The following is a 25,000-nucleotide window of genomic DNA, read 5'->3' on the forward strand; positions in this document are numbered from 1 at the left end:
TGTGTGTGTGTGTGTGTGTGTGTGTGTGTTCAGTTTGCACAGGGTCAGTACAGCACTGCATTTGATCTTAATGTGATGCCTGTTTGGAGCAACAACATCACTGGTAATGGAGTTGTGGTCAGCATCATCGATGATGGTGAGTGCAGCCTGAGCTTCTCTACACATACACACACACGCGCACGCACACACACACAGTCAAACTAATTTGGCCTTTTAAATAGATATATAGGTCTATCAAGTACATGTAATTAATATAAGTTGAGTTTTATATTAATTTTTGTGAAGCATGCAGTTAATCACCAGGTGACAGCATTCACTACTGCTTTGTTTCTTTTTGAATGTCTGAAAATCATATTTGTCAACCACACAACTTATAACCATCTTAATAGTTTCTGTGTCCTGAGATAACCTTTTCAACAAGAATTTTGCTAATTTTGCAATTATTGGCCAAAAGACATCCATGGTGCCATATCGATTAGATAGAAACTAAAGGTGGTGCTTTGGTACAATACTTTCTGGCAGACAGCAGTGTGTGTTATTATTGTAGATTTTAGAAAGGTGAGGACTTGACAAGTTTGGCAGGAAGACTCTGAACTCTGGCCCTTGATGGAGAGAGTAAATTATTTGTGTGTACCCCCACACACCCCACCCATCCCGCACCCCCTTCCCATCTTCGTCTCAGTCACGCGACAATGAGAATTCATTTCTTTCTGATTGCTGGGATATCTGGCAACAAGGGAAATGAGAGAGCGGCATCTTATGGGCTCATTCATCAAGAACTAATTGAAGCCTCACTAGTCTCAAGTGCTGATAGAGCTGGAGTAGTGTCGGAGTGTGTTGTTTTCTGCGTGTGTGTGTGTGTGTGTGTGTGTGTGTGTGTGTATGTGTGTGTTAAAAAGTGCACATGTGACACTTTTGGATATCCAAGTGCTCTAAAAGTGCCTGCTTCTGAGGCAAAGTGGACCCAGAGTCTACATTTTATGATGAGAAGATACTGTCCTGTAAAGTGTCAGCAGTGTGTGAGTGTGTGTGTGTGTGTGTGTGTTCAGTGTCATCATGCATGCATGTAGCCATGTTTTTGATGAAATAAGCTGATGTTATGGTGGGTTGCTGCTGTGGGCAGAGGGCCTTCTCTCTGCTTTGCATCCTTCTGCATGCAGAGAGACAGAGACTGTGTGAGTGTGTGTGTGTGTGTGTGTGTGTGTGTGAGTGGGTGAGTGGGTGGGTGGGTGGCAGGAGGAGGGTGTAGGTACAGAATGAGCGAGCAAGTGAGGGAGAGAGAAATTAAATAGAGGAAGGATATAGAGGGAAATGTCAGGAGCAAGCGGGAGCAAAAAGGATTCAGAGAGGGGCAGAGAGAGAAAGAGAGAGAGAGAGAGAGTGTGTGTGTGTGTGTGTGTGTGTGTAGTGTATGTGCAACTTTGTGCATGTACGCATGGGTGTGTGGGTGTCTGTGTGTGTGTGTGTGTGTGTGTGTCAGAGAGAGAGAGAGAGAAAGAGAGAGAGTATTAGACTTGCACCACTGAATCTCCTCTCCTCTGAGGCTATTGTGCTGTGCTCCACCTCTCTGTATTGATTCCACCGGGCAAGATTCTCTCTCTCTCTCTCTCTCTCTCTCTCTCTCTCTCTCTCTCTCTCTCTCTCTCTCTCTTCCTCTCTCTTCCTCTCTCTCTCACACACACTCACTCACTCATTTTCACCCTCTGTTTTCCTCCTTTCCTCTTCCTTCTTTGTTCAATTGGAGGAAGACTTCTCACCCTGGCCACCCTTCTCTTTTTTCCTCTCTCTCTCTCTCTCTCTATCCCTCTCTCTCTCCCTCTCTCCCTCTCTCCCTTTCTCTCTCTCTCTCTTGGACAGCTTGCCTCTCAGAGCTGAAGGATCATGTACACGTTCACCTTTTAGCCACCTTTGAATCGATGCCTATTGATTTTAATATCACAATGAAATAAATTATTTTTCTTTCAGTGAATGCTCCCTCCTCCCCCTTCCCGCCACTCCCCCCCCCCCCCCCTTTTTTCTATTTCTATCCCTCTATTCAATCCCTCTGTTTTAGACATAATGCAATCGTGATCTGAGGCTGCTTCTCCGCAAGAGTTCAATCAAATTCACCGTGCCACTTTCAATTTGTATGTGTGTATGTATGCGCTTGTGTCTTTCCTTGTTTGTTTTGACCCCCTGTTTCAGAATACTCTCTTTCACTGGTGCCATTAGAGAGATTTGCATCATGCACTCCACCATGTACCTTAACAAATGCAGACATTATTCAGTGGCAGATATGTCATACACAGCTCAAGAGAGCTGAGACCTCTCAGAGAAGTACTGTGCTTCAATGTAAACAGTGGTCATTAGGCCACCGTCTGCTGATTATGATGGTGAGTGGGATGAGGCTATAGATTCGTCAAGCCAGATTGCGTCTTGCCCTCCGTCCACCCACTTTGTCCCATGGTGTCCCCGTCACCGTGCTATCAACACTGTCTCCCTCCTGGCCGAGCCGCCCAATTGCACTCCCAGATCGATTGCCGCTTACGCCATTGTCATTGCATGTCATTGGTACACAAAGACACACGGGACACAAAATACACGGGGAAATAGAGGCAGAGAGGGATGTAGAGAGAAGAAAATAGAGAGCAAGAATATACACCAAGGAGAAAGAGCGGTGTCAGAGTTAAAGGGAATTCGCTGAATGGTGATTCCTCTGATGTGGGGCTGTTTTATGCCATGTCACTTTGTAAAGTGTATAGAGACTGTCCATTTGAATATGTTGTCTCCCTCAGCTCCATTTGGGGTGTCAGTGCATTATGAAGAATATCTCAACGGTAAATATCGATTTGTGCTAATCCTATTTTCTCTTTGCCTGTGAGAGAGCGTTCTGCACAGCTGCTGAGGATGTAGACAAAGTGGATTTCCCAACTTGTTTACATGCTTGCTGCACTTCTACTGCAAGCTTCCCTGTATTTTGAAAATCCATGGTATGTGAAAGGTCGTGTTATTTTACAGATGTGCCTATAGTCCTGTGTTTACAGATGTTGCCTCAATTTTTTAGATGCATGTTTTAATGTAGGGGATATGGAAGAAAACATTTTATGGATTATTAGCAATGCTGACATAGCTGATTTGACAGATAAAACTGTGTATTTGGTACTCTGTGGCCTCAGTGCTTCAGATGATCAACTAAATTAGGTGTGTGTGCAGAAAACCTGCAACTCCCCACATTTTCAAGGGTCATGAAAAACTAGTTTATTTGGGTTAGGGCTAATGAAACTACATTATTCTTACATATTCCACCTGTTAATAGCCTACCAAAGTGCTAAAGCAGTGCACTATTACTTAAACTAAGAGTATCACTGACTTATACTGGTAACATTCATGCAGCGTTAGTAATGAGTCACTAAGTAACAAGTTATAGTAATCAAATGACAGCATCACACACACCAATGACACAAATCAAAGGAGTTGTCACACCAGGCAGTTACAGCCAAAAAAAATTCTACTTTGCTAGACTTTATGTTGGGGTTTTGGGACATCCTCCTTGACAAATCTAATTTCTTGCAAAATGTTATACAGCACAGGTTGAAGCCAGCCAATAATCATGCACAAACTCCATATTTCAGCAAGATGCTGGAAATTTGTTGGACATGACAAAATTGTGTGAAAATCAGCTGAATTTGTTTAGTCTCTGAATTTGTGTGCATGAGCCTGGAGTTTGCTTGACCTTTACTATACAGTGGTCCCTCGTTTATCGCGGGAGTTACGTTCTAACAACAACCTGCAATAGGCGAAATCCGCGAAGTAGTCAGCTTTATTTTTTACAATTATTATAGATGTTTTAAGGCTGTAAAACCCCTCACTACACACTTTATACACTTTTCTCAGACAGTCATTAACATTTTCTCACTTTTCTCTCTTGTTTAAACACTCTCATAGTTCAAACCTTCGTAGAAAAATAAGTCCAGTATTATAGAATGAACGCATTCTATACTGTACAGGAGACACGGCACGGAGGAGATTGATTGACAATGGTCTACAGTCCCTTAGCCAATCAGGACGCAGAACACAATGCGCGGGCTCTCCCTTAGCCAATCAGGACGCAGAACACAATGCGCTGTAAAAAAAAAAAAAAAAAAAAAAGCATGCAGAATTGCACTAAAAAAATCCACGAAACTGCGAGGCCACGAAAGGTGAACCGCGTTATAGTGAGGGACCACTGTACTGTGTGTTATATGGGCACACACTGTATTTCTCTTTGCAGAGCTCTTGGGGCTGTATACCTCTTAAACTGTGTACTATGTAAAAAGAAAAAAAAAACATGGTACGCATGTACAAATCATTGAACGAACAAAACAGTAAAATAAGTGGCTAACACTAATTGTAATTAAATGTTTATGTTTCACCAGCCATGAAAGTCCTTGAACGGTAGTTAAATGAAATGGTAGTCAAGCAACACATCAGTTCCATAAGTGGTGATTTTTGGTTGTCACATTAATATTTAAATCAGATGTTATGCAGTTACAGCGGTGTGCTTGTTGGGTATTTTACCATTGGCTTTGCACATGACTCAGCTACAACTATCCAATTTATATTTTTACACTGGCTTTATTACCTGTCTGTTTGATATCTTCTTTGTTTTTCAATTTCAGCAAAACCTATAGCATTTCAGTTTTTTCATCTTTTATCTTTTTTTTCGGAGCATGAAGGAAACCCTCTTCCATACTGGTGTTTTCCTCAGAATAACTGAGCTATAACACTGACATCATCTATACAGTGTGCGTGTATTTCTGTGTCTTTACAGCCGTGTGTGTGAATGCTCGTGTTTGTATGCTCACAGTGTGTATGCATCCATGCATTTTAAGGCAGGTTTCTGGCTCAAGTCCAGAGAGTGTCAGAACTCTGTGTGTTCGTTGGTGTGTGTGTGTGTGTGTGTGTGAGTGTGTGCAGAGCTGTTTGGTAGAAATGACACTGGCCGGCCATGTAAAAGTGTGTCTGACAGGGGGGAGCGACGGAGTCAGCGTTTTTTTCCCCTCCCTCCTCACCCCCCGCTGTTCAATCCATCCAGCCGCTGTCACCACGGGGGAGCAGACAATCTATCAAGGCATCGGGACGCATTCTCCTCACCTGCGCCGCGCCTTTAATGAACAGCCAACATGATCCCGGCTGACAAGCAGGAAATGGATGTAATAAAGATTGTTTCTGCATGCTCTTTGCATCCCTGATAAATCACCTCGCTGTGCAACAGATACGGGAGCCACATGGAAATTTGATTTCACACGGTGAAGGGGAGGAGGAAGAGAGCGGCGGGGGGAAAAAAAGAGCTGCTAGTGGCAGGGTCACTCTATTTTATTCCCCTTTTTTCTCCAGTGGAGCAGTGGAGCAGAGTGTGCAGCGGGGTGTCATGGGAGGGGGGGCTGACAGGAGGGACTATTGTTTTTTCCGCTTTTTCCCTTAGGCTCTCACTTATCCCATGAATGCTGTGTTATACCTGTGATGATCTCAGAGCCCAGAGGATCTGCTATGGAAAGAAGTTCTCTTTAGCGCCCCCCCTCCTCCATCACACACACTCACACACACACACTCACACACACACTCTAACCCCTCTTCTTGAAGCATCACTCTTCTTGCCACACCTAGTCTTGCTAAAGTGCGTTGAGAGTATACTGAGGTTAAGGCAACAGACTACCCTAGGCCTGTTTACTGTACCACGTCCCAACACACACATTCTCACACACACGCACACACGCACACACAACCAAACAACACATCACACTTGCAGGCATTCACCCACATGCCCTGCTGTCCAAACCTACTGTAGGAGCGCTCTAACAGAAAACCCATTCAGACTGTAGAGTACAGAGCGTGAGGGAGGGAGGGGAAAGGTAGTGGGGGGTGGGTGAAGAAAAGAGAATAATGATTAGAGTTGGAGAGAAATAATAGTGGGGGAGCGGGAGGAATACATGGGGAATGGAATAGGGGAGAATAAAGGGACAGGGAGATTGAGATAGGGAGAGAATGGGAGAGAGAAGAGTGAGATAGGGAGAGAGAGAGAGAGAGAGAGAGGGAGGGAGAGAGGGAGATGCAGATATAGGGGTGGGTGGGTAATTTATGATTTAATCTAATGCAGTCTGGACCTGCTGTAAGTCACACAGACCTCAGCTGGGAAAGCGAGGGAGGGAGCGATGGAGAAATCGAGAGAGAGACATTAACCTTTCCTTGAAGCGAGCGCGGAGCTGTTTTATCTGACCACCATCTGCCCCTGTAAACCTTTTCTTCCCCTCTCCTCCTCTCCTTCTTTCCTCTCCTCTTCCTTTATTTGGCTCATGTAGGGCTGCAGTTCCCAAATGCATTAAATAACTAAGATCAACTTTGTTTCCTCTGACTTAAAGTAATAACCTGAAAGGTTTAATCTAAATGAATATCCATTTTGCTCCTCTCTGTCGCTGATTGATATAATACAAAATAGCGACTGAACTTATAAATCAGTTCATGGAAGCTTTTTACATGTTTGTAAAGTATTTGGTAGGTCCGTCCTCAGATGCACGGTGACGCGTCTTATGTAATAGTGGTTGATTTGGTATAACCAGCAGAAGATCAGGCAGTTAGAATGAGCCGCGATAGCCACCACTGTGTAGCAGACAAGGAAGAAAGCGTCACCTGCAGAAACTCAAAATTCATTAACAGAAAATACAAGGAGAAAGATGTCACAGTGCTGGACACACTGTTTGATTGATTGCTGATGCCTGGGAAGTGGAATGCAGGAACAACACAGCAATGAGCACTTACCACCAAAGATGGAGACAAAAAAAAAACAACAAAAAAACAAAAAACAAGTCAAGCAACTCGAGGATTATCACTTTAAAATGCAATTAAAGCAATCTATCACCTTAGTAGAATGGTGTGTATTTTTCCTGTGCACACACACACACACACACACACACACACATACACTCACCTCAGTATGAGGTAACAAACAGTCAACCTGCAACATAAGCTGCCCCAGGAATCAGTTGTTGCCACTGGCATCGCCGCTGGCATTTTAGGCTGTTTTCGAAATCACGTCTTGAAAAATAAAATACAATGTTGGCTGGATTGTCTGAGACCATATATGTATTGCATAGAAATATACCTTTTTGGACGAAGACAAATGGCACTGTATAGATACTCGGAGCAGCCAACATTGGTGCTTGACTCTAACTAAACTCACTGGAGAGCCTGTTAAATACACTCTGTTTGTGCAAAATATCACTAATAATCAGTATTGTCCATAATCAGTAGCTGCCACTGGCATTGCCATTGGCATTGTAGACTGTTTTCACTATTACTTCTGGACAAATAATGTGATGTTGGTTGCAATGCCTTTGATCATATATATGGTATATATATATATATATATATATATATATATATATATATATATACAGTAATATAGTGGCCAATATTTTGGTGGAGATACTCTGACCTTGTGTCAGTGGATATCATAAGGTACCCTGACGTGGTACGGGAGCTGCTCTGTGGCACACAAAAAAGGCTCTGCAGAGAATTATAAAAACTGCACAAAACATCATCAACTCCCAACTACCAGCCCTGAGCGACATCTTCACCTCTCGCTGTCTGCAGAAGTCACACAACATAATCAAGGGCCCACCACCTTTTTGAACTTTTGCCATATGGCAGAAGACACATCCACTAAAACACGCACCACACGATTCCTGAACAGTTTTTATCCCACAGCCATAACCATACTGAACAGTGACGCAACACTAACATAACATGTAATATCTGCTTAACGGGTGGTATTGGTAATATCTGTTTAACAGACATTTTATTGCACTATTGGTATTTGCCTCGGCATACATTGGTACTGATGTGTATGTGATGTTTTGCTGTGTGGTCAGTGAATGAATGTGGCGTGAGTCAGTGAATGGATGTTGATGTGTGGGTGATGCATATTGTTTTTATTCTATTTATTCTTTTATTCTTTTTTATGAGTCCACATCCTGACTGTGCACCTTAATTGCATTGTACATACGTGTATAATGACAATAAAAATATCTTATCTTATCTTAAACAACCACAAATAAACACAAATCATGTTTTGAAAAAAAGCATAAAATCCTGTTTTCCTTAAAAGAGCTTGTTCTTATGAGTTTGATGTTACTTTCTATGATGCACACTGACTTTATATCCTAAATATTTATATTAGGAGATTGATAAACTCTATACTGCAAAGTAAAAAGGTGGGTAGAGTTAAATAGGTTTTACCCTCCACAATTCCTGATTATATCAAAATTCATCTAAACTAAAGCAACCAAGAAAATGACATGAATACAGATACTTGGGGCAGCTAGTACTGATGTTTGACTCACATGTTAGCTGTTTGAAACCACAGTAAATACACTTGATTTCTTTCAAAAACATGGGAAAAAGGCGATGACCAAATTATAAAGAAAAGATTCGAAAATTATCAAAAAATTCATAAAACAAAAACAAAAACAAACAAAGAAAAAAAAAAAAAAACGGAAAATTACCAGAAAATTACTCAAGAAATTGACAAGACAACAATTTATAGTTATGATAAATATACACATTAAATAGCAGGAAAATACCACAAAATAATTATCCCACAAATTTAAAGGTAGAAGAAATAAAGTGAATTTTGTTAAGAGGGTGAAATAAAACTTTGTCAGATAATAAAGACCACAGGCCTCTGGGTTTCAAAGGGTTACTAAGTGCTTCAAAGTATTAAGTATTAAGTCTGTCAGTGTACTGTACTGTCAGCAGCTGCTCTCCAAAACACAGAAAACCAATGAGATCAACTGACAGAGATGATAAGGTTTTGGGCTGCACCAGCCCCTACTACAGCAGTGCTTCTGTGCGTTTGTATCAATAATCTGTCTCTGTGGAACCATTTGCCTGGATAAATATTGGTTTTGTGTTGGACCCTGTAATGGCACCCTGTGCAGGCGGCAGGGCCGGTAAGTGACGTTGTCTGTCATGCTGTTGGCAGGCCGGCGTGGGAGTTGTTGGCACATTGTGGGGTCTCTCCAACGCTCATTTGAATTCGCTCTTCCCCAATCATGCCACTACACTCAGCGACTACACACTTCCACACTACACTACGCACACTACTCCCACTACCTGTTTGGGCGCCGGCGCTCTCATTTGCATGAAATAAGATGGAAATGGAGCCCTTATTTATGCCAACAGAAATGGAGTGTGTTATTAAGGGCACTATTGTGCAAAAGCGACGGTGGCGGTAAGAATACATTACAGAGGCTATTTCTGGAGTGGCTCGAGTCACACAGAGGGTAATGCTTTACTGGTCCCTGATGACTTCCACAGTCTGGGCGCCAACTCTGTGGATGGCCTGTGTGTATGTGTTTGTACATTTGTGCGTATATGTCTTTGCATGTGTGTATTTATGTCTTTGTGAGCCTCTGTGTATTATGCCTGTGTTTGATCGTTTGTGTGTTTCTGTGTGCATTTACTTACAGTACGTGTGCATTTATGTGTGTGTGGCTGATTGGTTGCTGTATGCCACGTGAACTTGTTTTTTGGAGCTGTGTGTGTGTGTGTGTGTGTGTGTGTGTGAATGTGTATGCTGCCTGGTGATGGACAGGTTGCCAGTGATTGGCAGGTCTCCATTCATAACGCCTCCATTGTAAGCCTGTTTGTGTCGTGTGGGCTGAGCAGGAGGCAGGTACAGCTCCATATCCGTCTGTCAGGCTTTGACACAGCAGTTTGAAACACTCACTGGGTCATTTTTTTCTTTGTAAACGATGAAACTGAAGGAGAAAAAGGTCTAATGGGCTTCCTTTTTAAACTTCCCTATTTTTGTTGACTGGATTATTAGTCTATCATTGGTTGTGAAGTCCTATGAAAATTTAAGAGAAAGCAATGCTGCTGAAAAACAAAAAACAAATTACAAAAAACAAAAGTAGGCTTCCGGCTGTAGTATGTTCTGTTGATAATTACGCTGTGGTAGTTGTTTTGGCCACCCTCACAATTTGATCCTGATGCTTGCAAACCTCTCCTGTGCCCCATGAAAACCAGTGTTTGGCTTGCATTCATAGCGTTTGGGTTTTGAAAAACTGCACCCTTTTTTCTCGTCACCTTTGACTAACCCCACTGGACGTCCAGCCCTTTTCCTGACCTGACTTGACCCCGATGACCTCTTACACCCAGTCCAAACCTGAACCTGCTCCGCCACTAACCCTTGATTGGCCCCCAGGTGACCCCTGACCTTTGACCTTATAAGGTCTGCTGTTCCCAGGCTCCCTCAGTGGAGTGCGACCAGACTGGGTAAATATTATGAGCTGCTCAATTGTCTGAACCAGGCAGCTGCAGCGTGATGCAGCGGGAGATGTGTATGTGCATGTATGTTCCTGTGTATGTAGCACGGTCATGTGTATTTGCGTATGGATTTAGTGTCTTATTTAATGGCTTATAGAGGGAGCTCCCCCCCTCTGTGTGTGTGTGAGAGATGAAGGAGTTGAGTGAACTAGAGACCAGGCTGTGGAGGAGCTGCCTTTTTTTTTTTTTTTTTTTTTACAGGTCTTGTAATGGAGTTTATTAGCATGTGAGTAGCAGCTTGGGAGCATGTGTAATCAGTCCCCCTGAAGGGTGGCCATTTTGAAAACTGGATGTTAAAACAAGAAGGAAAAAAAAGTTGTCCATTAACTGGAAATCCCCTCCTCCCAAGGCTAAATTGGTGTAAACAGTATTGTTCCTCTCTCTGTCAAAGATATATGGAATGTCGTTTCACTGATGGCTTGGGCAAATGGTACAGCCAGGCAGGCATATAGATATAACAAATCTGCTCCAACACTGCATCTAACCACTGGGCTGTGTAACTGGCCTTACACAGCATTTGTCATATGATGTGTGTGCGCATGTAGGTGTACGTGGGTGTGTGTGTGTGTGTATTTATGAGCATTTAGGAAATGGAAAGAACTCAAAGCAAACAAGTAGGGAGAGAGAGAAGAGAAGGGAAGGAAGGAAAAAAGACAGAGGGCAGAGAGAACTGGTGTTTGGGAAAATACAGATCAAATAAGCTAATGTCAAGGCCAGCGTGGTCCCATAACTTCTCCATTCAACGAGAGGTCAAACTGGGGTCAAGCTCTATTGATTTTTTTTTCCAGGCTTTGTGGCAGTATTTCTTTCTACTAATAGCAAGTGCAGGCCTCCACCAGCACTAGATGTGATCTCTCTGTAATGTAGAGGAGAAAACAATTTTTGGATTGATACTAAAATGTCTCTCTCAGATCTATACCTTATACCAAAAGCCTGACAAACATTTTGATAGCAGAAATGGTATTATAGGTACTTGCTAAGTGATAAGGGCTAGAAATTTGCTTGATTTTGTTGTACATCTTTTTATCTGTATTTGACATGTGTGTATGTATGTATGTGTGTGTGTGTGTGTGTGGCTGTGTGTGTTGCTCTATGTTTGTGTGGGCTCGAGCTTATCATTTTGTGTGTACACCGCAGCGGTGCATGCGCGCGCACTTACATATCTGCGTGCTCCTGTGTTCTCTGGCATGTGGTGATGGATCGCGGCCGTTCCCTGTTTACCTAGCCTCATGATTTCCTGTATGTGTGTGTAACAAGTGGAGTTTGGCAGGATTAATGAGCACACCGTTTGCTGAATGGATGTTTGGGTCCACAAAGCACTCCATCATGATGCTGATGCTGCTATCCTACCCTTCCTAAACACACACATGCACACCACACACACTTTGCTCTGCACCACTTACCCATGCTCTTAATTACACATGCTTAACCAAGTCCCATTAAGCAAGCCACCCCCCCTCCCTGCTAAACAATGTTAAAGCGTCCACATTTCTTATAGAGCCTGGTGTTTAGATTTAGTCCCCACACAGCAGCGTGCAGGAGGTAAATTGATGTAATGTCTTTACTCCAGAGAGACACCAAGAAGGTGGTGATGCTCTAATGTGATATTAAATGTACAAGTGTGACTTCCTCGCAAATCCAATATCACATGTGCATACTGCGTAGTGAGGAGTTTTCACCTCCAAACTTATGACAAAAGTGCCAATGTCTAGAGATGTATAGAATGTGTACAGGCTTTTAGGTGATAGAACAAACCCTTTGGCAGCCATATTTGATGTGTATGGCCCTAAAGGAACAATGAGCAGTTGATTGTGTTTCTCAATACTGATATTGACACTGTTAAAGACAGAACTTGGCTGATCAACACACAGATGGTGGATTTATGGGCTGTTTTTCACCCAAAAATATATATATTTTTTTATTGTTTAAGTTTGCGTTCAGATAATGTGAGCTAACTAACACTGTCTTGTTGTAAACGCATCTGGTGTGCACAGTAGTTCAAATAATACAGAGGAAGGTGGCGTTAATGGTGGCTAGTAGTTGCATGTTAGGAGCAATAAGCAGTTTCTAGCGAAGCTTCCTCTTTGCCTGCTATCACCATGTTTGAGAATGCAACAGAGTCTGAGCACTACCCTAGCCAGTTCTGTGAGTCTGATTGCATTCATTTGATGGTGAAGCTGATGATTCTCATCTCTGACAGCTTAAAAGATGTCAGAATCAGAGGTAAGCTACTTGTAATGATAGAAATTTTCAATTTTTCCATTGGTAAAATTGCCAAGCACAATGCACACAGAGGGCAGCTGCAGCTACGATGGAACTTCATGGGAAAAAGAAGTGAGCTCCCTCCCTACAATGCTGGATCTCCTGCACGCTTGTTTAACATCTGCACATCTGTTAATAGGGCTTAACTGGCAGCTAACATTTCTGATTTTAATGGTTTGATTTTTTTTTTTTAATCCAATCAAAATGGCATTGTAGCTGTGCTCGTAATTTCTCTCAATGAAGTAACTGGATTCCCTTTGGGCTAGTTAGCCACAGAACAACAAAAATAAAATATCAAATAATGAAATGATACCAGAAAGGCGATGTAAATCACCATTTCTAGTGTTAATGTGTTTTAGACTGGATTTTTCGGTGAAGGGAAGTCTTCTCAAACTACAGTTCACAGTACTGTGCACTAGAGGCAAGGACAAAAATCAGTTTACTGTATTACGGTAACCTAAATTTGGTTAGATAGAAGATAGAGTTTATTGTTGCTCACTACTAATGCAGGTCTGCTGCACTGAGCCTACATGGTGGTTGCAGTTTATTAGCCAGAGATCATCTCAGATTATATGTCTTGTGTTGGTAAAGATCCCTACCAACCCCTTGCCTCATCAATCTCTTCAAGGTGATTCGCTTTATTATTTAAGTGTTGCAGGAAGCTCAGCATACTAATGCCTGGGGGTGGATACATAGAGCACACAGCACACGAGCAGTAAATTCCTATCCCCATGTGTGTGTGACAGTAAGTCTCTGAGATTAAGTGTATGTGTGTGTGTCATTAAGGGTGTGTGCGAGTGTGAATGTCTGAGTTTATGTCTTTGTGCGTATACGTATGAGTGTAAGTGTGTACATTAGTAAGTGTGTTGTCAGGATCTAGAGTATGCATGCATAACAGTGAGTCAATGTGTTTTTTTTTCTGTGTATGTGTGTTTTTGCATGTTAAGTGTATGAAAGCATGTCTGTGTTGATAAATGTATGCACGTGTGTATCTACATGTGCATAGTGTGTATATATGTTTGTATGTGTGTGCATATGTGGGTGTTTGTGTGTCAAAGGGTTTGCAAATATGTAGTCTAACTGTGTTTCTAACTCGTGTGTATATTTGCGTGTGTGTGTGTGTGTGTGTGTGGCCAGAAAGGGGGTTGGTAGAAAGGAGGACACGAGGGTAGAGCAGAAATCAAATCACTTAATTGCTGCATTTTTCATCTCCATCTTTTGTTTTATGGCGGCTGAGGGCCGGCGAGCAACTCAGGCTGTGATTCATGGGCGTCACAGAGGCCCGTGAGCAGCGCAATCCCTCATCGGCACCCGGCCGCCCGCGCACCCAAAGCATCCCGCACAATTACTGTGATGAATATGACTTGTTTTTGTTGTTCTTTTTTTTTTCTTTTACTTTGCTACCTTCAGTGGGTTTTAGTCAGAGCGGGTGGGTGCTTAATGCTGCCGCTGAGCTGAGAGCGATTCAGGAATAAACTCTTTACTGTTTCAGCCCTCCCTCCTCGCCCTCCCCCCTCAGGAGAGCCGAGCCCACTGAGACTGGGAGCAGATGCAGACAGATAGGGATGCATGGTCGGAGAGAGAGAAAGAGAGCGAGAGAAAGAGAGAGTGAGAGAGAGAGTGAGAGAAAGAGAGAAAGAGAGAGAGAGATAGGGAAGAGATAAATATAGGGAGGGGAGGCAAAGGACGGCTTCGTAGAGTGAGAAAGATGCCTTGAGGAGATGTAAGGAGGAAAAGATATCAAAATGGAAAGAGGGAGAGGAGATGTAGTGAAAGAGGAAGGAAGAGGAAGATACAGGAAGTGAGGAGGAGATACTGCAAGATATTCTGTATGTCAGAAAGAGAAAGAGATGTAAGAGATGAGAAGAAGATGGATGAGAGAGGGAGGGTGATGGACAGATACTGAGAAAGTGTGTAAGAGAACGAGAGTGGCGCAGGAGGGGAAGATAGGGAAAAGAGAGCAAAGACGAAGAGGGAAGGATTAAATGCTGGAGAGAATCTTTATACCATCATGTTGGGTATATGACATGTCAATCCTTTCTCCTATCTTCTTTCTCCAAAACTGTTAGTCCCTTTTACACACCAGACTCGCTTAATATGATGCACAAAACATTGAATTTTATACCTTTTTATTTTATTAATCGCATATATACATATATGTGTGTATATACATATATATATATGTGTGTGTGTGTGTGTGTATATATATATATATATATACACACACACACACACATATACACACATATATATATATATATATATATGTAGAGAGAGAGAGAGAGAGAGAGAGAGAGAGAATCTGTACACAAATCAAAACACTTACAAGGTATTTACTCTAATAACACAGTCAACTAACATTTCATGAAAACTGTACAAATGTGCAAACTAGAACTTATTTCTTTCTTTTTCGTCAATAGATACACATTCTAATAATAAAAAAAACAACGTCTAAATAGTATTCTGTTGCTTGTGTGTTTTTTGTGTGTGTTGTGTGTATGGGAGCATTTCTATATGAGGATAATTGTGCACCTGTATGTGTGTGAGTCCATGTGTGGATAGTGTTTGGTATGTGCATAGTGCATAGTTTTCAGAATCAGTTTTCATTGCCCTATGTCATTTTAATGAAAAACTAATAGGACTAGTTGGTAAAAATCTCAAAATATTGATATTCAGAAAATGTTTCATGGAATATAGCCCATAAATTTGAAATAGTTAGTTAGTTAGTTAGTTAGTTAGTTAGTTAGTCAGTTGAAATGAGAAAAGATTTCAAGAAAGGTTTGATGAAATAAAAGATATTTTTTAAGATGTGGCACATCAAATTTGTCTGCCATCAAAAAAAGTGTTCCTTTGACTATTTTTTTAAGCATATGAAATAACAGTAGTAATAAAAGTAAAATATCATTAAATTTGAGCCATCTAGTCATTTTCACATGGGGAGCCTCATGTTAAAACCAGTATACTCGCTCATTGTTGGCCACAGCTTCAGCTGTTCACAGCATCCATCACCTCTTTTACGCTCTCTCTCATTTTCACTCTCTCCCTCTCTCTCTCTCTCTCTCTCTCTCTCTCTCTCTCACACACACACATACACACACACACACACACACACAAAATTTCTCAGTGCGCATATACACACATGCTCACACAAACACACACACACAGAGGCTTTGATCACACACTCGGTAGAATAAACCTGCTGTGGCAGTGAGGTTGCCTCCCCATCGTCTCTCCAAAAGGACTCTGATGCGCCGGGGCCTCACACACTGTGCTAAACATAGAGGAAGAGACAAGAAAAAGAAGATGAAACGAAAGCCAAGCCTCAGCCGTCACGTCCGCTCATCACTGCGTTTGTTTGTGTGTTTGTTTGCACGCCTCATAGCGGAGGACAGGAGTGGGCGTGAGCATTTCGGGTGGAAGAACAAGAGTTTCAGGGGGGTGGAGGACAGTGTTTGTGTTTGTGTGTGCACTTTATGTATTTGCGCATGGCTGGGCATGTCAGATGTCTGTGTGTGTGTGTGTGTGTGTGTTTGTATGTGCTGGACCCATGGCTACCTGGAAACAGTGGAGGAAGTGAGATGAAAGGTTTTATCTGGCAGGAGTTTAGCAAAAGTTAAGGTCAATCATGTGACGTCAGGTATCAGAAAAAAACAGACAATAACTGATTGATAACATTATGCATTTAAAGCAATAAAAGACACAATAATTTGCATCATTTTCTCATAAAAATGTCCCCTTTAATATTCTGTGGTCAGTCATTATAACACAAGAGGGATTCATCTTATTGGCAGTTCTTGAAAGTTTTTACATTTGCTGGTGTGTCTTTTCTGGGAAAAAAAAAAATCCTCTGGCAGACAGGAGGTGATGTGTTTCACATTTTTATGTAGTTAGAACTGGGAGGTTAACATGAGCGGTGATAGCCACCGTTGCTGAACAGACAAAGAAAAGAGTGCCACCTACAGAAAGTCAAACTTTGAAACAACCAACAGTAGATCCAAGAAAAATGACATCACAGGTCTGGACGCAGTGTTTGATTGACAGGTGTGAGACATGCAGTTCAGAGACACAAAAGCAATGATTACTGGAGAAATGGAGACAAATTTAAAGCAAATCTAATTACCCATTACCACTTTGAATATATTGTATGTATTGAGAAAATAGGTGTTGATCATCCAGTATTTACCGTTACTCAGCGATGTTATGCCTAGGGCAGACCCTTTGGCTCTTTGAATGTAAAAGTGAAGCGCTGAGCTGGAACAATAAGCTGCAAAAGACAAAGTTTTAGTCTCTGCATTTTTGATATTCTGTTAAGCCCAAGTTACATCTTGAAAAAAACTGGTTTTAAGAGCCCTGGAAAGCTAGCACAGAGAAACAACACAAGATATATTATTTCTGATCTGTCTTTCCAACTGAATTCATCAAGGACTTCATACAGTCTCACATTCCATCTTGAAAATACAAACAACTGGACTGATTCGATTGAAATAAATCCATACTAAGCCGCAGTCTCACACCGACAGTCCATCAGAATCACTTACTGTGCAAGCACAACAAACACAGACAGAAGAAGACACTCACTTTTTAAAGGGCCTTTTCAGTTTTTTTGTTCAGTTCCTGCATTACATTGCTGTTTATGGAAATAGTTATGTAGTGCTTTTGTCATATAAGTAATTTAGTCTTGTAAGTAATTTGTAGTTTTTCTTTTCTTTAGATGTTTCAAAAGTATTTTTTTTAAAAAATAAATACTAAATAATACAAGTTACCCCCAGTAACTCATATTATTGACTGGGTGGATTGAACTGTTGGTTTAAAGATTTCTTTGGAGAGGAAAAAGTGGAGATCGGACAGTGAACTTAAGACTTTAGCCATTTTCTAGAGACGTTACACAGAAACCAGAAGTAAGACACTCCCTGTTGTGTCAGTGTTGCCTCTGACGAAACTTAAGAATCTCACAGTGAATGAAATTTCATTCAAAATTTCAAAGTTTACCCTGACATTAACGTTCTCATGCAACTTTGCAAGGTGCAATTGTTAGCTGAGCATTCTTGCCATCTAAAGAGTCATTTTGTAAGTCATTTGGAAATGAATGGGAGCATATGAGCCTGACAGGTAGACATGGTAGACTAGCTTAAAGATACTGTGAGCTCTGGTGTGCACATTTGAATGGAGAACTAACATTAAATGGATATAAAACATACAATAACATAAAAACATAATAACGCTTAGACAACCACACCACGGTTCCAATGCTGCAGTGATCCAGAATCTGGTTGTTGTTTAATGCCAACACATATTTCCTGATGAATCTGGTGTCAGGGCATATAATTAAAGGCCTACAACCTGTGAACTTAATCTATTCTGTCCTAATCCACTGAAATGACATTTAGGTAAATAAAAAAGGGAAGAGAGATGCAAAGAGGAAGGCAAGGACAGAGGAAGGCAAAGGCTAATCGAAAGACAGACAGAAGGCAGGTGGCTTGAAAACAGTGAGAGAATGGCAGGGTAGTAAGGATAGCAGTGGCTGAAAAGCATGAGAGACAGAATTGAATTTTGTGCTACGTAATGCAGGTTTACTTGTTTCTTCATTTGCTTTAGGATAATTGCATTACCCAAAGGCTTCATGGAACCCACTTCAAGCCAACAGGGTATTTTCTAAAAATGCTCAATTGTCAATCAAATAATTAAGCTGATATTAATATTTTGACATACAGTATAGGGATCTTAGTCTATCAGCTGGGATTAGTTCCCTGTATTGCGTTTATAGTATTGGAGAGCTGTTCCGCCATTTTGATTATAGTATATATAGAATCTTTTTTTTTTTTTTTTTTTTTTTGTACAGCATTTATAGATACAAGAATCAGAACAGAGCAGGCAGTTAATGAGGAAGACTTCAGTGCAGCAGTGGCCGGGGGGCACATAGACTGTGTTTCTGTGTGTGTGTGTGTGTGTGTGTGTGTGTGTATAGACTGTAGCCAGCTTTTAAATATTAATCTCAAGGTCAAAGGGAGGGAGCTTTTTGATATTCATGCAGGGTGTTGTACCCTCTGCTTGGTGCTAAAGCCCTACTGACACTGCTGCTATTCTCACTGGCTCACTGGGTCGTTATGTTTGCTACTGTTTCTCCCTTTGTCTCTCTGATGTGCTGGCACTGCATTCAGCCTGACCGTGTATGTGCACATGTACGCATGCGGTCATTTAAAGGTGCTATGTGTAACACTCTACTGTCAATAAATCATTAGTACATTCATTTTGAGATATTAGTATTGTTACTTTACTGAGGATTGCTGTGAAGAATAATAACCTCTACTGGTTTCTATATTGCTTTTTACATTGCATGACACCAGCTTGGATTTCAAATTCAGGCACAACAAAATAAGCCTAAATAAGGGTTCATGGGAAATGTAGTCTTTCTTTTGAGAAACACTAGCACTAACAATCCCAGATAGAAGCTACTGATTGTCTCGACCATCAGTCTCATTTATTTATGGTAATTATACAGATCACAATTATTGATATATTAATATCTTAAAATGATACATATATCACCTTTAATGTTATGTGACGTATTTTACTGGTGTTTAATGGAGGTAGCTAAGCCGAGAAACTATCTAAGTAATGTGCTTCACTATTCATCACACTGTTTTGTGCTTTTTTTTTTGACTGTTCTGAGTGTATGTGCAGGTAGAGCTCATCATATGTGATTCTGAGATTAGATTGTACGCTTATGGTATGCACTGCAGAGAATTTGAAAGTGTGCCTGTGTGTGTGTGTGTGTGTGTGTGTGTGTGTGTGTCTGTGTGTCTGTGTGCATGTGTGCGTACACGGCTGTTTGTACAGTATCTATCTAGATCTTTATCACAGCAATCCCACACTGTAGTTAAGTTGAGAGCTCCTGGGACTCCTCATTATTTAAGTCATTTATCAAACTGGCCCTCTCCTCCGGAACACACACACACACACACACACACACACACACACACACACACCAGGGAATGATCTTCCACAAACGAAGGGAGCCTTCTTTTTCCATTACTTTGTTGGAGTAAAAATACTACACCTACAGTGAACAGAACAAAGAGAGAAATGATGGCATACGTTACAGAGGGAAGAAATAATTCAGACTGCACTGTACTTACCTGCGCTACATTTCTTCAGTCTGGAGCTGTTGTACAGTCATGTTGTGTCATGTAGAGGTTGATAAGGGCCAGTGTGAACATGGCAGGCCGTGGTCTTAATGAGACATTTCTCTTGGAGAGAAACTGCTGATACATACAGCACACCATGCCCTCTTCCTCATCTATATGCTTTTTTATGCTGGTAATCTGGTTAGAGGAGAACAAGTATCAGACATGTCACTGAAGTTTGCCGTTCTGAATACTTTCAAAGCACTGAACTACAGTAGTTTTGTAGAATCACCGCTAGCTTGGCGCTTTGACCATTTCAGTTTTTGTTGCTATTTTGTGAACATTGACACTGAAATTTGTTGCAGATTTTCATTGTCATTGTCATTTCATTGTCATTGTGCTCATTTTATAAAATTTACAAAGCAGTTAAAGCCAAAATGCATCAGAAAGGTTTGATGTTTGTATTTTCAGATATTACAATTATTTTTAATGGTCCAATATGCAGTGAATATTAACAAATAAAAATAAAAAGGTAAAGTGATGCCTCAAAGTCACCTCTGCTATGAACTTAGTTTGATTTCACAGCGTCAACAGTGGTCCAAAGCAGCATTTAGTGTGCAATTTCTAGAGCACACACCAACACTTGACCAATTTTGAGGTAAAATGTTCTACAAATAACTGCAAACTAAAGGGAAAATGAAAGTGAAGAAGTCTGGAACGGCGTATTTGTGAATGGGCACAAGGAAGAGTCGTTTGGGAGGCTGGGGATTGGGAAATGAGGGCAGACACAGGCCTGTAAATTATTGTCCCACCAGGAATAGTCAACATCAGCCTCAGCCCTGACCTGGTATTGCAGTCCAATACTCAGTGGTAGATGAGGTGTGTGAAAGGAAGATGTTTTTGATACATTGAACCAGCATCTGGAGCCATATTCACCATCCATTTACCCAAGGATTATCAGTCAGACATTTTGTCAGGTCATAAGGGAAGCGTCTGCAGCAGCTGAGAAGAGCAGCCAGGGCTTCTGGGTACAAAAGTACATCAGCTGAATTTTAGAAAACAGAAATCTACATTATCATCAGTATAGGAGTTATTACCTCATATGATGGGGTAGGGCTAGCATCAGCCTTATTGCCAGACATTGTCTCTCACCTCTGATCTGTGTTAATTTGAGTATTCATCTAGTTTTAGTCATGTTTTTGTCCCCAAAAATGACAGTGGTTTTACTCAAAGGAAACTAAGTTGTAGACTAGCTCTATTGATTTTTTTTCTTTCTGTAAATAACTCATTAAATAATTGATTAGTAACCTTTAAACACATTGATCTATGTTCCTCATGATGGCTCCTTGTATTTTCTGTCTTTTATTGTTATTAATATCAAAAGTAAATTTTGTCCATTTGTCTAAAACTGAGTTCAGGAGTTGTTTTCATTCATCCTCTCATTCATCATTTTTATCTATTGACAAAAATTCAATATTTCATCATAGTCAGCAGTGGTTCACTTTGGTTTAGTTTTTCGTCTTGTTTTCTTCCTGGAAAAAAGTGTTGCTGACCAAGACTTTCAGTCATAGTTTTAGTCAATGAAATTAACTAGTCATAGAATTTACCAGGTGCTGCAGTCATAAGCTACAGGAGGGTCTAAATCTTTGGAGGAATACTAATGGCTGATTTCATAATTTTATTTGATAATTAATAAATAAATAAATAAAATTGTCCTTAGCATTTCAATTGTGTATTTATATTTGTGTATTTATCCATCTGTTAATTAACTAATTTCAGCGTCATAATTTGGTGCAGTGGGTAAAATAAAAAACTGTTTTCTGTGTCCATTTGTATTTGGGTTTGAACCCTCAAATGTTTACCCCAAGATTTTGCATGGTATGGTCGAAGATATTTTGCATTGGCCAGAAAAAAACATGGCACCAACTGGTCATTATTCTGATTACTTAGAGCAACTAATGAAATAAGGCTGCATGCTTGAAGCTGCACAAGTTCAGCAGTACATGTGAATTTATGAAGCAGCCTCTCACTTCAAGTTAGCGGCTTCCCAAAGTAACTCAGGGCAATTTTTGGAAGCCATTAGTTTACAGCTAGCTATTAGCTTATCACTCTAAACAGCATAACTGTTTAATCTCTCCATGCATGGCCAATGGCAATGTGGTGTATAAAAAATTGATTGCTTGAGCATGCCTCTGTAAAATTCAAATAATTCAGGCCATCCCACTTTGACCACTTTGATGGATGAAGATGACAGAAATATTTATTTATTGTTTATTGCCCTGCAAATAAATTAATAGATAAATATTAAATACTATGGATGTCACTGATTGGCTGTTAATGAATTAAATTATTTACTTGCTGTGTTTTTTCTATGCTGCCGTTTCACAATTATGAATTATTTTCATATATGTTTGATGACTTTTACTGATTTATTACATTGTTAATGCAAATATTTCTTCTATGTTATCCACTATGCTGCTGGAATAAATAAAAATGCTGGAAGTCATTTATTCTCATCCAGTGCATTTAGACCTTAGGGAATGCTGAGTATAACACATCCTGACGATGATCCTACTGCATTAACCATGCAAGGTTACATGGTATACCAGGTGCAATGTCAACAGAGGCAGCTTAGACGCTTATAATTGTATGTGATACTATAAACAGAGCTGCTCTGGGTGGAGTGTGGGTCGGGCAGTTCATGTTTATGAAACGCTATGAAGAAATAATTGATAAAAAGAACATGCCTTGGTTGGACCATCGTATGTATGATAGCAGTGTGGTAGGATCCCTAATGACTCAATAGAGAGATAACAGACTGGCTGATTACTGCTGCCATCCGTTGTCTTCACTGGAAAAGCAATTATCTACACTGTAGTCGCTGTAAAAGACTTCTCCCTGTCTTTGCATAGCCTCTGAAATTAATGAAATAGCCCAAGCCCAGTTACAAGACAGAGACAGTGTAATCTCCCCAGCTCAGTCAACATGCCAAAGTGTGTGTATCTATATCTACATCTACATCTATATCTATATCTATATCTATATAGATATAGATATAGATAGATAGATCTCTCTCTCTCTCTCTCTCTCTCTCTCTCTATATATATATATATATATATATATTGTATATATATGCATGTATTTTCACATGCATAAAATATGTGACAGTGTATCCTTCATGTTCTAACATCGCAGCATGTCCTTTTCATTTTTCTTCAGTCAATATTTAGCCTGTCAGCTCGGCCGTGTCAGTAGCTGTACTTGCTGTCACTGTGTTTTAACAGACTAACTCCTGGCTTTCCTCCCGTCAGTGTCAGAGAAACACCCAGCTCTGATCCTAGCTGCACTCAGGTGTGTAACTGACTGCTTCTGTTTCCTGTAATTACATTGTGAGCCTGACGCAGTCTCCGATGCGAATGTGTGTATGTGTGTGTGTGTGCGTGTGTGTGTGTGTATGTGTGTCTCTGTGTGTCTGAGTGTGTGTGAGTGTCTTTCGCCTCCAGGCGGAAACATGTCATTTCCCGAGCTCCTGTCCTTCTGGTAGACAGATACAATATTAAGAGCCACAAATCTGAGTGTGAGCTGAGAAGAGACATGGGTTGGGGGGTTGGAGGGTTGGGGGAAGACGAGAGAGGAGATGACAGTAATAATAGCATATAGACAATTGTCAGGGAGGGAGATGGGGATTGAGTATAGTCAGAGAAGTCAGGCCAAACGGCAGGATATGCAGACAAAAAAGATATCGGCTGTACATCTAGGTCTGAGAACAGAGCAGTTGAATACACCATTGTCACTGTGTCTTACATCAGTCACAGCTTGAATTCTCTTATCTGTGGTTTTTACCGCATGCTCAATTATCTTTCACACCAACAATCTGGTACCGTACATGTTTTCAGTCCTTCGCAATTTCCCATGCATTTGCCATTATTGTTCCTCATACTGTTTAATGTGCACCATGGAATAAATCTGCATGCAGTACTTGGGCAGTGTTATTATCTTCAAAACCTCAATGGCCTATTATGCCATTACTATTATGCCATTATCAAACCAGCAGGATCAACCATCCTTTTGGCCTGTTATTGTTGCGACCAACAGTGGGTTTAGAAATTACCGGATGATGCAGTTGAGTAGGTATGAGTCTAGGTTTAGATATTGCATAGTGAAAGTGACTCTGTTGTGGCTCTGTTGTGTGAGTCCGTTTGAACATCCTAGATGACAGTTTTGCTATAATCCCTTTCCTCTGATGTCTAAGCTAGTTTTTTATATACTGTATGTAGGTTCTCTCCCCAAATAGCACAAGAACAGTTGAGTCATATATCCTGTGAAATGATAATAATGTCAGTCTTGTTAACATGGCATTTGACTCTTAAAGGATACCTGTGATTTTGAATATTTGGCTCATTTACTACAATATAATCACATTTCATATTGCAACAGGCCATTTTGCAAATCACGCAGGGGTCATGCAAGATTTTTAAATTTGAATTTTTGTTTGAAACACCCAACTTACAATGCGTATAACATTTCCCCGGGGACTACTGTCCTCTGGAGAGACAGTGTCACTAAATTTCAAGTCATCAAAACACAACAGTGCTGCTGCTTTTTGAAAAATGAATGTGGATGACTTTATTATGGTGCTGGAATACTGCTGTGAAGAAAGTTTGAAGTCTCTGAAAGTTCATTTTTATATTATAGTGGGATGAATGGAAACCAATGGCACGATATAGGGCAGGAAAAATGATAGCTGTGAAATACAACAGTATACACTTTGTAGATATTATGCCAAATATGCACAATCGCTGGTATGGTCCTTTAAACTATTATAAATCCAGTTAGTTCACATGCTTATTATTAACACATAATTGATATGTATTTGTTTTTTGGTATATTGCATTCAACTTCATATATCACAGCAGAGTGAGACAAGGAAGGAAAGAGAAGCGGTTGATGTGACGAAGGTTTCAAGCCAGGTTCAAACCCAGAACGTAGTATAGATGTATTATCCATTTTATCCACCAAATTGCATGTCACATCTTTTCACCTACTAGGTGAAAGTGAGAAGTGTTTTTTTTTTTTCATGTTGTACAACAATGTCCACATTGTGTATCTGCTAGTTGCAGAGCTTCACTGAAGCTACATCACATTTATATTGAGTGAAATACTCAAAGTCAGGATGTCATTGTTTAATGCTTGTAGCATCACAACAGACAGAAAATATCTCAATGTCCTGTGCATCATTTTATACACATTTCCCTGTAATTCAACAGAGC

At 40.6% G+C, this 25,000-nt stretch overlaps 1 protein-coding gene across 3 annotated transcripts in view; it reads left to right on the top strand.

Annotated features, from left to right (window-relative positions):
• The window catches only part of LOC115373244 (PC3-like endoprotease variant B), a 173,905-nt gene that overhangs the window by 45,540 nt on the left and 103,365 nt on the right, over positions 1 to 25,000 (top strand). For all 3 annotated transcript variants that reach the window (XM_030071531.1, XM_030071532.1, XM_030071533.1), the window contains one exon: positions 34 to 136. In XM_030071531.1, the coding sequence (XP_029927391.1) occupies positions 34 to 136 (103 nt within the window). The remainder of the gene's footprint in view (positions 1 to 33; positions 137 to 25,000) is intronic.

Source organism: Myripristis murdjan, chromosome 16 (assembly GCF_902150065.1).
Source record: "Myripristis murdjan chromosome 16, fMyrMur1.1, whole genome shotgun sequence".
NCBI classification, from domain to species: domain Eukaryota; kingdom Metazoa; phylum Chordata; class Actinopteri; order Holocentriformes; family Holocentridae; genus Myripristis; species Myripristis murdjan.